The sequence below is a fragment of the Sarcophilus harrisii genome, chromosome 2 (genome assembly GCF_902635505.1).
Source record: "Sarcophilus harrisii chromosome 2, mSarHar1.11, whole genome shotgun sequence".
In the NCBI taxonomy this organism is placed as follows: domain Eukaryota; kingdom Metazoa; phylum Chordata; class Mammalia; order Dasyuromorphia; family Dasyuridae; genus Sarcophilus; species Sarcophilus harrisii.
In genome coordinates this window covers 49,702,461-49,715,557 of record NC_045427.1, presented here as the reverse complement: position 1 = coordinate 49,715,557, position 13,097 = coordinate 49,702,461, and the positions used below count along the sequence as shown (strand labels likewise).

Here is a 13,097-nt window from a genome sequence, read left to right as displayed (position 1 = left end):
TTATTTCAGATTCCCTCCTCTCCCCTCCCCGACCCCCTCACCCCCGAAATTAAACTTGCTCCCAGCTAGGCATACAAGCTGAGAAAAGAATAAAAAAAATCAAAATGCTGGATCACTTATAACTCTACCTTCTCCATTGTGAGTTGTTTGAAAACAGGGTAGTATTTGTGCAAACGCAATTTCCTGAGCCAGTCTAAAATCCCATTTTGTTCCTGGGTCTGAGGGGTTTGAAGACTGGAAGACATTAATATGGGGGAAGAGGTGTCCATCTGGGTTCGGTAGGTCAATGATGAGCCAGTACTCCCTGAATGAGAGCAGTGGGGCAGTGCAACAGCTGCACTAGCAGAGTGTTGAATATGATGCTGTGTACTGTTCTGAGAAGACTGAATGCCAGCTACTCCACATATAGGCCTGAAAGTACAATTTTTATTTATTTAGCACTAGCTTGTGATACATAACTATTTTGTATTGTCATTAAAATTATAAGTAATATGGATTTATAGCTATTTTTGATATAAACACCATGAACATTTCTCAATTTCAGGACTTAACTGTAAAGAAATTAAGTCAGAGGCAGCTAGTTAGTGTAGTGGATAAAGCACCAGCCCCTGCAGTCAGGAGGAGACCCGAGTCCTCAGCAAAAAAAAAAAAAAAAAAAAAAATCACAATTTAGCATTTTGATAGTTATCAAATGTAATTTCTTTTAGCATAATGGAAAATGAGACTCCTGCTTTTATGTATTTAGTCTCTTTAAACCTAGTGATGACTTAATTTCTTTCTTTCTTTTTTTTTTTTTTTTTTTTTTTTTGCTGAGGCAATTGGAGTTAAGTGACTTGCCCAGGGTCACATAGCCAAGCAATGTTAAATGTCTGAGGTCAAATTTGAACTCAGGTCCTCCTGACTTCAGGGCTGGTGCTCCATCCACTACACCAATTAGCTGCTCCAATTGTTGAGTATTTTTAAACATGGACTGGATTGTTGTTATTTTTACTTATTATTTCTATGCAGAAACCAGATAATCATCAGTTAAAACTCATTAATGAGCCTTTATTATTCAGTTTCTAAGATTTTTCTGTTAACTAGTTTAACTTCAAGTATACACTGAGAAAAATCCTTTCTAAATATTAAAATCAAGTGGATTATAAAACTTTAACTCTATAGTTGCGTGTACCCAAATCCATAGTCATACATGATAAATAATGGCTCGAAAGGAAGGGGATACTTTATATAATTTCTTATCTGAAAAATTTTAACTGATGAAGAATTTCTTACCTTCCAGATGCTCCCATCATAGTACCTACTTTAGAAAGGGAAGGGGTACCAGGACCTATAAATGCAAAATTAAAAGTGATGTCAATTATGTATAACTATTACTCTGAAAAATTCAAATTCATTTAAAAAAAACCACACCAAAACTAACTCACTTGGACTTTGAAGTTGTTGGGTAGGAGTTGAAGTGCTGAAAAATTTCTTAACATGGTCATTTTTCAATATGTGAGAAGGTAATGAGGCCAAATACCTAAAAAAAAAAAAAAAAACAAAACCCAAACACCTAATTATTATTGCAAATTAAGTATTAATCATCTTTTCAAATGGATTAACATTTTACCTATATCATGGTGAATCTTGCATCTTGACCCCTCAGTCATTCCTTCTTTCTCAAGAATTTCAGCACTTTGTACACTATTCTTTTCTCAGAAATTTCATCATTCATACTGACCTCTCTCATATTCCCTAAATTCTCAATTCCTCTATCTTCATTAAGTACTCTTTTATCCCACACCTCAGCTAGTGGGACTGTCAATGGGACTTTGTCACCTGACTCATGACTTAATTTCCTTAATTAAATACTAAAATTATCTCAATATAGTCTCTTAAACATTCCATGTCATTCCTCTTAAAATCCATTTTTTATTTTCATCAAAATCTAGACCCTTCCTCTATCTCCCTATTATCTTAGTTATATCATCAACTTTAAAAATTTAATTATCACCTTTATGTAAATGACTCAGAGCTTTATATATCTAGCCTTACTTTCATCTGAACTCAAGTTAACCATCACCACTGGCTTTTTGGATACCTCCACCTCTCTCTAAAACTCCCCAACTGTTGTGCAAGGCAGTACCAGTCTATCAGGGAGCACTTGGCAGATCCTGGCATTTCCATTTTCACTATATCTCTCAAACGAGACACCTCTTATCTATATCCACAGGGCCAACACATCATTTATTGCCGACTCCTAATTAATCTCTCTCTGCTGCCAAAGTGATTGTCTTCAAACACAAATTGGACTCCTTAGGCAATCCTATTATCTTGAGGATAAAACAAATTTCTTTGTATGGCTTATGAAATCCTTCCCAGCCTTGATCCAACATATCTTTCCATCTCCATTGATCCTAAATTGTTTGAGGCAACCAAAGTGGTCTCCTCTGTTCCTCACACATGGCTATCTTCCACGATTCCCTCCATGTATTTTCAACCCTACTTCATAGCTCATCGCTTTTCCTTAAAGATGTAACAAAAGTATCACCTTTATACATGAAAAGTCATTGCTACCCCACCCTCCATATGACAGTGTCTTTCCTACAAAATATCTTTGTATTTAATTTAATTTTGTTATTTTTTATATTAATTCTGCATATGGCTACAAGTATAGTTTTCTCTAGTTATGATTTTAAAAAATAGTATGGGTAAATGTTTTTGATTTTGGATAACTAACAACTTTTAATCTTGATTCAGTCTTAATTGCCAATTATTGAAAGGGACAGTTAATATTATCATTAGACTTTGAAATTTTATTATCTACACTCTAAAAAACCAGTTTCTGCTGCTTTTCTGTTTTATTCTAGAAAATTTGATTTGGAAAATTCTTAAGAAGGTATATATGGGTTCAAAGTTGTCATCTGAAAGGCAAATTAAGAGAATTATCTTAGGTTTGGGCTAACCAAGATATGTATGGATGAGAGTAGGAGGATTTTTATACAGTGATTCAGGCTAGCAATCTTCACTGGTCCTTATAAAAGCAGTACCTTTTCCCCCTTTCCAGGCTTATTTATGGCTCTAGAATAGTATACCCTTTCCAGGAAATATGAGCGCCTTCCTAGAATTACCTAAGGTCCGATTCCAGGTCCATGTGGTTTCTCTCCAGGTAAAATGAATCTGGGCCAGATAGGCAAGGAATGAATTTCTCCAAGTTTTCTTCAGGATATAGCTGAGATAACTGGGGGGGAAAAACAAAATAAGAAATATGAGACAAATGTAAGAGGATCAAAATAAAGTTTAGGTCAATGGATAAAAAAACAGTATGGGTCTCCTTAATATATACTACCTATCCAGATGAATGTATAGTAAATCCATAAGTGTAGGAACTGTCATTTTTTTGCATTTCATTGCCTTGTCTATTGTAGGTATTTAATAAATTTTTGAATTAAAATGAACTTGATATATAAGATAAATGTAATAAAACATTGAACAAATTCATTTTATATCAACTGAATCCCTCAAGTGAAGGACATATATAGGTAGTGATATCTAGTATGGTAAATTATAATACTACAATAGCTCATAGACACTGAACCAAAAGAAATGCAAAATTTTACAACTGTGGAGACAAAATATGTCTGTAGTATAAGACTGTTGAGACAGGAAGAACAAGGAGAAAAAAAAAAGGGAGACTTGTAGACAAGAGATGAGGGGCAGCTAGGTGGTACAGTTCATAGGGCACAACCCCTCAGATTCAAAAGAATCTGAGCTCAATTCTGTACTCAGACACTTACTGTGTGAATCTGGGCAAGTAACTTAACCCCCATTATTTTAAAAGGAAAAAAAATTGAAACAAGGATGAAAAATGGAGAAGAAAGCAAATTGTTAAGAGACACACTACCTAGTAATCATAATGACAGGCATACCACAATCATTACCATTCCTGCCCCAATTTTTTAACATCTTACTGAAGAAATTTCTCTTACTCTGTGGGCTATCATCCCTGATTCCTTTCGCATTGGTGTATAGTTTGTCATGTAATGTTATTATGCCCGAGGTTACAAAGATGGTACTGATGACAATGTCTTTTCAGATTAACAACTTGTAGTTGTTCAGTAGTACAACAATGTCTGACTCTTCTTGACCCCTAGGAGGGATCCTAGGGGTCTTCTAATCCTTCCCTCTGCCAAAGTCTGTCCAAGTTTATGTCCAAGTTTCTATGACACTATCTATCCATTTCAACTTATACTGGCCCCCTTTCCTTTTGCCTAGATTCTTTTCAATTCTTTTCCACTTTTCTTCAACTCAACTCCAACTCTTTTCAGGATCTTTTCCAATGAGTCCTGTCCTTATCATTATTTGATCAAAGTGCTTAAGTATTTCAGTTTCAGGACTTGACATTCCAGTGAACAGCCTGCATTAATTTCTTTAAGTACTGAAGGAACTCCCAAAAGTCTTCTTCAGCACCACAATTCGAAAGCATCAATTTTGCAATGCTCAGATTTCCTTATATCCTACTCTTGAAGCCATGTTACTGGGAAGTGTTTGTTGAGCATCTGAGGCCAAATTTGAACTCAAGTCCTCCTGACTCCAGAGCTGATGCTTTAGCAATTGCACCATTTAGTTGCCCCTATCTACATTGATCTTTGATCCAAGAATATAAAATCTAATATTGTTTCAATTTCTTCTCCCTCTATTTGCCAGGAAGTGATGGGACCACTTGCCAAGATCTTAGCTTTATTTGATATTAAGTTTTAAACCAGCCTCTTCTCTTTCACCTTAATTAAGAAGCCTCTTGATTAAGGTGAAAGAGAAGAGGCTGGTATCAAAGCGGTATTGTCTGAGATTGCTGATATTTCTTGATTCATCCAGTCTAATATTTCATATAATATATTCTGCATATAGGTTAAATAAATAAGGTGACTATATAGTATTTTTGTACTCCTTTCCTAATCTTAAACTAATCAGTTGTCCCATGTTTGGTTCTAACTGTTTGCTTCTTGGCCCACATACAAGTTCCTCGGGAGACAAGTGAAATCATCTCTTTGATAATTTGCCAACATTTTATTGAGATCTACAGTTAAAGGTTTTAGTGAAGTTAATGAACCAGAAGTAGATGATTTTCTGGGAGTCCCCTGTTTTTTCCATAATCCAGTGAATGTTGGCAATTTGGTCTCTAGTTCCTCTGCTTCTTCAAAAAACCAGCCTGTACTTCTGGTTATTTGCAGATCATACTGCTGAAACCTAGCTTGTAAAATCTTAAATTTAATCTTGCAGATGTGTAAAATGAATGCCATTATTCAGTAATTTGAACACTTCTTGATGATATTGCTCTTCTTTAGTATTGGGATACAACGATCTATTCTGATCCAGTGACCACTACTGTATTTTTCCAAATTTACTGGCATATTAACTGCGGCACTTTAACAGTATCATCTTTTAGGGTTTAAACTAACTCAGCTGGAATTCCATTTCCTCCACTAGCTTCATTGTTAGCAATGCTTCTAAAGACTCACTTGACTTCATTCTCTAGGGATGTATGACTCTAAATAAATAATGATACATCCTGGTTACTTGCCATCTCTTATTAATCTCTTCTGCTTCTTTTTTTTTTTTTTTTTTTTAGTGTTTTTTTTTTATTTTTTATTTAATAGCCTTTAATTTACAGGATATATACATGGGTAACTTTACAGCATTAACAATTGCCAAACCTCTTGTTCCAATTTTTCACCTCTTACCCCCCCCCACCCCCTCCCCTAAATGGCAGGATGACCAGTAGATGTTAAATATATTAAAATATAACTTAGATACACAATAAGTATACATGACCTAAACATTATTTTGCTGTACAAAAAGAATCAGACTCTGAATTATTGTACAATTAGCTTGTGAAGGAAATCAAAGATGCAGGTGTGCATAAATATAGGGACTGGGAATTCAATGTAATGGTTTTTAGTCATCTCCCAAGAGTTCTTTTTCTGGGTATAGCTAGTTCAGTTCATTACTGCTCCATTAGAAATGATTTGGTTGATCTCGTTGCTGAGGATGGCCTGATCCATCAGAACTGGTCATCATCTAGTATTGTTGTTGAAGTATATAATGATCTCCTGGTCCTGCTCATTTCACTCAGCATCAGTTCGTGTAAGTCTCTCCAGGCCTTTCTGAAATCATCCTGTTGGTCATTTCTTACAGAACAGTAATATTCCATAATTTTCATATACCACAATTTATTCAGCCATTCTCCAACTGATGGACATCCATTCAGTTTCCAGTTTCTAGCCACTACAAAAAGGGCTGCCACAAACATTCGTGCACATACAGGTCCCTTTCCCTTCTTTATAATCTCTTTGGGATATAATCCCAGTAGTAACACTGCTGGATCAAAGGGTATGCACAGTTTGATAACTTTTTGAGCATAGTTCCAAACTACTCTCCAAAATGGTTGGATTCGTTCACAACTCCACCAACAATGCATCAATGTCCCAGTTTTCCCACATCCCCTCCAACAATCATCATTATTTTTTCCTGTCATCTTAGCCAATCTGACAGGTGTGTAGTGGTATCTTAGAGTTGTCTTAAATCTCTTCTGCTTCTATTAAATCCCTACCATTTTTGTCTTTTATTATGCCTGAGTTTTTTTTGCATGCAACTCCCTCTACTATCAATAATTTTTATCAAAAAGATTTCTTATCTTCCCCATTCTATTATAAATTTATTTCTTTTAGTTCTCTATATTGCTCATTTGAGAAAACCTTCTCTCTCCTTTCTATTATCAGGAATTATTCATTCAGTTGGGTATATCTTTCCCTTTCCTTTCTCTTCTATTTGTAAAGCTTCATTAGACAGCCATTTTGCTTTTTTTGCCCTTTTTTTCTTGGGGATATTCTTTTGTTGCTGTCTCCTGTTCAATATTTTGAACCTTTATCCATAGTTCTTCAGTTATTATGCTTAGCACATCTAATCCCATAAATCTATCCATCACCTCCACTTCATATTCATAAGGGATGTTATTTAGCTCATACCTATATATGAGCTAACCATCAGATGGTTATCCACACTTTAAGTCTGAATTTTGAAATAAGATCTGAGCCAGTCAGCTGCAGGTCTTGTTTTTATCTGATTATATACATCTTCTCCACCTTTGGCTGCAAAATATATAATCAGTATGACTTTGATATTTACTATTTGAAGGATATCCATAATATGAAGGCTAATTTCTACTTCTGTCTTAAAACTATTTAGGAAAAAATTTTCTATTCTATTCACTTTTTGTTGTTATAGCCATTCCATAAAATGAGGACTACAAAAATGGATTGAAATATATGATAGGTGCAGCATAGCCATAGAACTACTTAAGTTTTTGTCTTTAATATACAATACATAGCAAAAACATCCATGATTGATGCTACACATCCTTTTGGAGTAGCATTTTGATTTTATTTCTTCATTTCTTGGCAACAAAATTGTTTCATTAACAATATACCAATTTTGGAAACATCATGCTTAAAAAAGGCCATGAAACAAAAGAAGAGAACCCTTCTGGAGTCCCTTACCTTTGAAATAAATTCAGTCACTTCAGTGGAAGATTTGGTTAGTGATGTTATTGAAGAATCAGACCACAAGACCTACAAAAAAACACACAAAAAGACAACAACAATATTTAAATACATATCTATAAATTAGCTAGCACATGTATAGAATGTACTAAGTTTGTAATACACTATACACTAATTAGATGAAACATTCTTATAAAAAAGCACCAAAAAGTCAAAATAAATTTATAAAAGAATTTGTATTTCAAAAGAAATATTACTCAAGTTTTAAGCCTAAATTTTGTTCCTTAATATTTTCACAGTCATTGTTAATTTCAACAATTTGTGCATATATTTAATAGTATCACAAGTGAATCTTTCATCACTGAGTTTTTATGAAAGCAATAGGTCTGAACAAACTAACTAACGGCCTAGGAACTATCTGAAGCACTAGGTAACACAAACAAAAGTAAACCTGCCCTCCCTCAACAACAAACCACTCTTAGTCTCAAAAAAAGCAAGCAGGCAGCACAGTGAATAGAGTGCCAGTCCTGAAATCAGGAGTACCCGAGTTCAAATCTGGCCTCAGACATGTTTGTGATCCCAAAATGCTGTTTTTGCCTCAGTTTCCTCATCTGCAAAATTAGCTAGAGAAGAAAATAGCATATTGTTGTGTGCTTTCTAGAGCTCTCAAGTTGGGGTTCTAAAATATACTATGCTTTCTAGAGCTCCCACACTGGGGTGCCAAAATATACCATCTGGACTAGCCCTCTAGAGGATTTTATGACCAGACTGAATCTTTGATCTTAGTGAAGGAGTGATGAAGTGAGACTCATATGGATGTTCAAAACATGGAGTCTGTTTATTCCAAATTCTCTCAGCCTTATATAGCCTAATAACCTTATATAACCAGCAACACTGCACAGGCAGGACCACTTAAACAATTTGCTATTGTATGGAGATGACTCTTTGCCACTTGGTATCACACCACTTTAATTAAAACATAGGTTGTTGTAATGGGCTGAAGTTAGAGTTGATGCACTGAGGTTCCAAGCACACGAGGCTAAATAGTAATTGGACCATACTCTATTAATATATATGATTGGAGAAAGAATGGCCCCGCCGTCCACTCTTTGTGCAAGTCCTGATGTGTTGTATAGGAAATGACCATTTTGGTGGGTGGAGCAGAGGGGCGGAGATAAGCAGCGAGAGACTGCTGGGTGGCTTCTGGTCTGACTGGCTTCTTGATGCAGCTGCTCACATTGCTAACCCCCCTTCACCTCCTATCCTTCTTCACCTCTACTGAGAATAAAGATTGAAGATTTTCCCTTAACCTGAATTCCTGACTCCGGCTATTTTAAAATACACGGTCATCACAGGTTGTCACTTTTCAAGAAGGCCGAGAGCCCTTAAGGGAGATGGGGAGCCGAACCAGACATAGTTAGCAGGTTCCCTCTGGACTGAAGGGTCTTATACCTCACCCAGAGTTCCCCTACTATCTGTAGTCTTCTACATCAAACTGTTCCAGTATCTTTGCCAAGAAAATCCCAAATGGATCACAAAGAGTCAGAATTAACAACTAAACAATAGCTACTTTCTTTCTTTTTTTAATTATAACTTTTTATTGACAAAACATATGCCTGGGTAATTTTTTACATTATCCCTTGCACTCACTTCTGTTCTGACTTTTCCCCTTCCTCCCTCCACCGCCTCCCCCAGAAGGCAAGCAGTCCTATACATGTTAAATACGTCACAGTATATCCTAGATCCAATATACGTGTGCAGAACTGAACAGTTCCCTTGTTGCACAGGAAGAATTGGATTCAAAAGGTAAAAATAACCTGGGAAGAAGAACCAAAATGCAAACAGTTTACATTCATTTCCCAGTGTTCTTTCTTTGAGTGTAACTGCTTCTGTCCATCATTGATCAATTGAAACTGAGTTAGATCTCTTTGTCAAAGAAATCCACTTCCATCAAAATACATCCTCATACAGTATCGTTGTTGAAGTGTATAATGATCTCCTGGTTCTGCTCATTTCACTTAACATCAGCTCATGTAAGTCTCTCCAAGCCTCTCTGTATTCATCCTGCTGATCATTTCTTATAGAACAATAATATTCCATAACATTCATATACCACAATTTACCCAACCATTCTCCAAATGATGGGCATCCATTCATTTTCCAGTTTCTAGCCACTACAAACAGGGCTGCCACAAACATTTTGGCACATGCTGGTCCCTTTCCCTTCTTTAGTATCTCTTTGGCATATAAGCCCAGTAGTAACACTGCTGGATCAAAGGGTATGCACAGTTTGATAATTTTTTGAGTATAGTTCCAAATTGCTCTCCAGAATGACTGGATGTGTTCACAATTCCACCAACAGTATATTAGTGTCCCTGTTTTCCCACATCCCCTCCAACATTCCACATTATCTTTCCCTGTCATTCTAGCTGATCTGACAGGTGTGTAGTGGTATCTCAGAGTTGTCTTAATTTGCATTTCTCTGATTAATAATGACTTGAAGCATCTTTTCATATGGCTAGAAATAGTTTCAATTTCTTCATCTGAGAATTGTCTGTTCATATCCTTTGACCATTTATCAATTGGAGAATGGCTTGATTTCTTATAAATTAAGAGTCAATTCTCTATATATTTTGGAAATGAGGTCTTTATCAGAACCTTTAACTGTAAAAATGTTTTCCCAGTTTACTGCTTCCCTTATATCAAATTGAAAAGTTTTTGTACAAACAGCTACTTTCAAGGAGCTCACAGTCCTTATGAAATATTATGGAAACAGCTACTTACAAACATATAAACAAGATAAATTAAAGATATTATTAAGAGGGAAGTTAAGTAGTATATAGGAAAACTGGGAAAGGCTTCTTAAAAAACGTGGGATCGTAGTTGAGATCTACATGAAATAGTGCTTCCAGGAAATAGAGATGAGGAGGAAGAGTTCTAGACATAGAGATAAGCCAGTGAAAATGCAAAAAGAGTAAGGAGATGCTGTTATGTGAGAAGAATAGCAAGGAGGCCAGTTGTTACTGCATCTTAGAGTATGTAGAAGTAAAATATAAGAATAATAAAGAAGAGGTGGGGAGTGAGGACAGGTCATGAAAGTCATTAAAAGCCAAATAGAGGACTTTATATTTCATCCTGGAGGTAGGAGTAGATATGATTTCACTTCAATTTTTGAGGATTTGAGATCCTTTTCTGACAACTACCTCACAAAAACTAGTAACTTTTTCAAACTTAGCAAAACTTTCAGTCATTTTCATTTCAACTTTATCTTTAGATACAGTCATTGTTAATGATCTGCAGACTTTAAAAATATATGCTCTGTAAATGTGTACATGTGTCTGAGTACATGTAGATATGTATGCATATTGCTCTATTCATGTGTATATATATAAATGTTTATATATGTGGGTCTGTGGTTGGGTTTTGTGTGTGTGTGTGTGTACAAATATATCTGTGCTTAATTATAACTTGCTTGGGGGAAGTAGAGGGATTAAAGGAGAAAAAAAGAAAAGTAAAAAAAAAATACAAAGCAGAGAATTAAAGAACAACTTACAAGGAAGCAAAGAAAAGATGGACACTCATGAATATAATTTCTTTTACTATTATATTTCCTTTCTTGAACTTGAATAATTTATTGTTATGTATTTTAAATCCTTCCTGATGTTCTGCTGGGCACAGGACAATGTTGTGTTCTGGTTTTTTTTTTTTTTTTTGGTCTTTTTTCTATTTTTTTTATATAAACAAAATTGATAAAAACAAAATATATAACCTATTATAACAGGATAGCAAATCTTTTAAGGCACAGTTGTCCTCATAAAGAATTATTCAGAATTTTCTATATTTAAATGTATTCTTATCCTAAGTTCATTCTTCTTTTATTTGCTATTATGTAGAATATTCGTCTGAGTACTGAATGGGTTCTCATTAATGTGCAGTTTGTCATATAATTTCATTGTTCCAGAGGCTACAAAAAATAGTACTGATGACAGTGTAGGCTAATTTTTACTACTGTCTTAAAATATATTCCATTCAAATAATATTTCTGCTACTTTGATAACATCAAACCCAAGCTGTTTGCAGCAAAACAAGAAATGTTGAGAGGGAGGGATAGGAAAAGAACATTTCCCATATAAATTATCAGTGGTAACTATGGACATATATGGAAAAACTTTCCAATAACCAAAATGTTCTGAAAAGCATTGATAAATAGCATGTGAATTTTTAAAATATACATTAAAGACTTAAAAAATTGTTATTCTAATAATTTACATCATGACAAAAACCCAAGCAATTTCTAATTTTACAGTGTCTTCCTGTGTTCACTTGCACATAGCACATAAAAACATATTAAAAGAATTGTAACACATTCAATTTTCAAGAAATAAAGAACAGCATAGATATCTTGTGTTTAGATAGATGGCTATCTGCTTTCACCAATACCTACATAGTTTCAAATAAACAAATTATACCAATCTAAATAGTTTGTCTGGGATTTATTTTTCTATTATTTCAAAATACAGATGTTATTCTAGTTTCTCGAATTTCAATTTATGGAACCCACAAAACCAGGATGAGCAAACAAGGCACTTCTCTTGGTCTGAATTCAGCCACATTAACTATTCCACATTATTTAAATCCATTTTAGGGGCTTTTGATGACCATATGAGGACCCCGATGATATCTGATCCATGGATAGCCTTTCATGGCTATCTTTAATTTAGTACTTTCTGATGTCAAAAGCCAGGTGAAAGAGATAGAATGTTCAAGTAAAAAGTAGAAGACAGAGAATCACAAAATGCTGAAGGTAGAATCCAGGTAAAAGCTCTGCATTTCATAGATGCAAAAACTGACTGACTTGCCCCAGGCCTGGACCAGATCTTGATATCAAGGTGAGTGCTCTTTTCACTACAGCAGTCCCTATGCAGGCTTATTATTGTTCACCCCTCACATGGCCTCAAAGTAGCTACCTAGGCATCAATGATTGCAATAGGGAAGCAGAATTGTCTTGGCCACCCGGGGGGGGGGGGAAGTTCCCTTTCTGTAAAGAGAAGAAATTGAATAGGAAAAGACACCGACCAGTAAAACTGGCCAGCCAAGATTTTTTTATTCTTTTGTTTTTTAAAAGTTGGGCTCAAGACTACCTGTTGGCCCTACTTTTTGGTGATGAACATAATGATCAAAACTAAAGCCTCCTTCCAGTTGGTCTCAGTATACAAATACTTTTTGCATTCTCTTATTCTGATAGTGTCAAAACAAGGAAATGATGAATAGTGATGCTTATTTCATGTCTTGCCTTTATCTTCATTTGGTAGTCAACTTTCTGGTGAAGAACCTTTCCATATTTAGATTCTATTACTTGTACCTATATCATCATCATAGATATTAAAAATGTATTTTATGCACTATTATGCTGCATTTGAGACAATAATAGGTCTCTGTGATATAATGCAAAACATTTTTTAAACAGGAGAATAATAATATTATGGATGGGTGGATAACTTATGTAGCCTAACAAATAACTTCTATCAATCATTCTTAGTTTTCTATTTTCCTAATGAC

The 13,097-nt window shown here is 35.0% G+C and overlaps 1 protein-coding gene across 2 annotated transcripts in view; it reads right to left on the bottom strand.

The window, feature by feature from the left end:
* Window positions 1-13,097, bottom strand: part of ZCCHC14 (zinc finger CCHC-type containing 14) — a 111,594-nt gene that overhangs the window by 11,472 nt on the left and 87,025 nt on the right. For both annotated transcript variants that reach the window (XM_031950169.1, XM_031950168.1), the window contains exons 4-8: window positions 7,536-7,607; window positions 3,111-3,220; window positions 1,425-1,519; window positions 1,273-1,327; window positions 129-411 (exon numbers count right to left, since the gene is read on the bottom strand). In XM_031950169.1, the coding sequence (XP_031806029.1) occupies window positions 129-411; window positions 1,273-1,327; window positions 1,425-1,519; window positions 3,111-3,220; window positions 7,536-7,607 (615 nt within the window). The remainder of the gene's footprint in view (window positions 1-128; window positions 412-1,272; window positions 1,328-1,424; window positions 1,520-3,110; window positions 3,221-7,535; window positions 7,608-13,097) is intronic.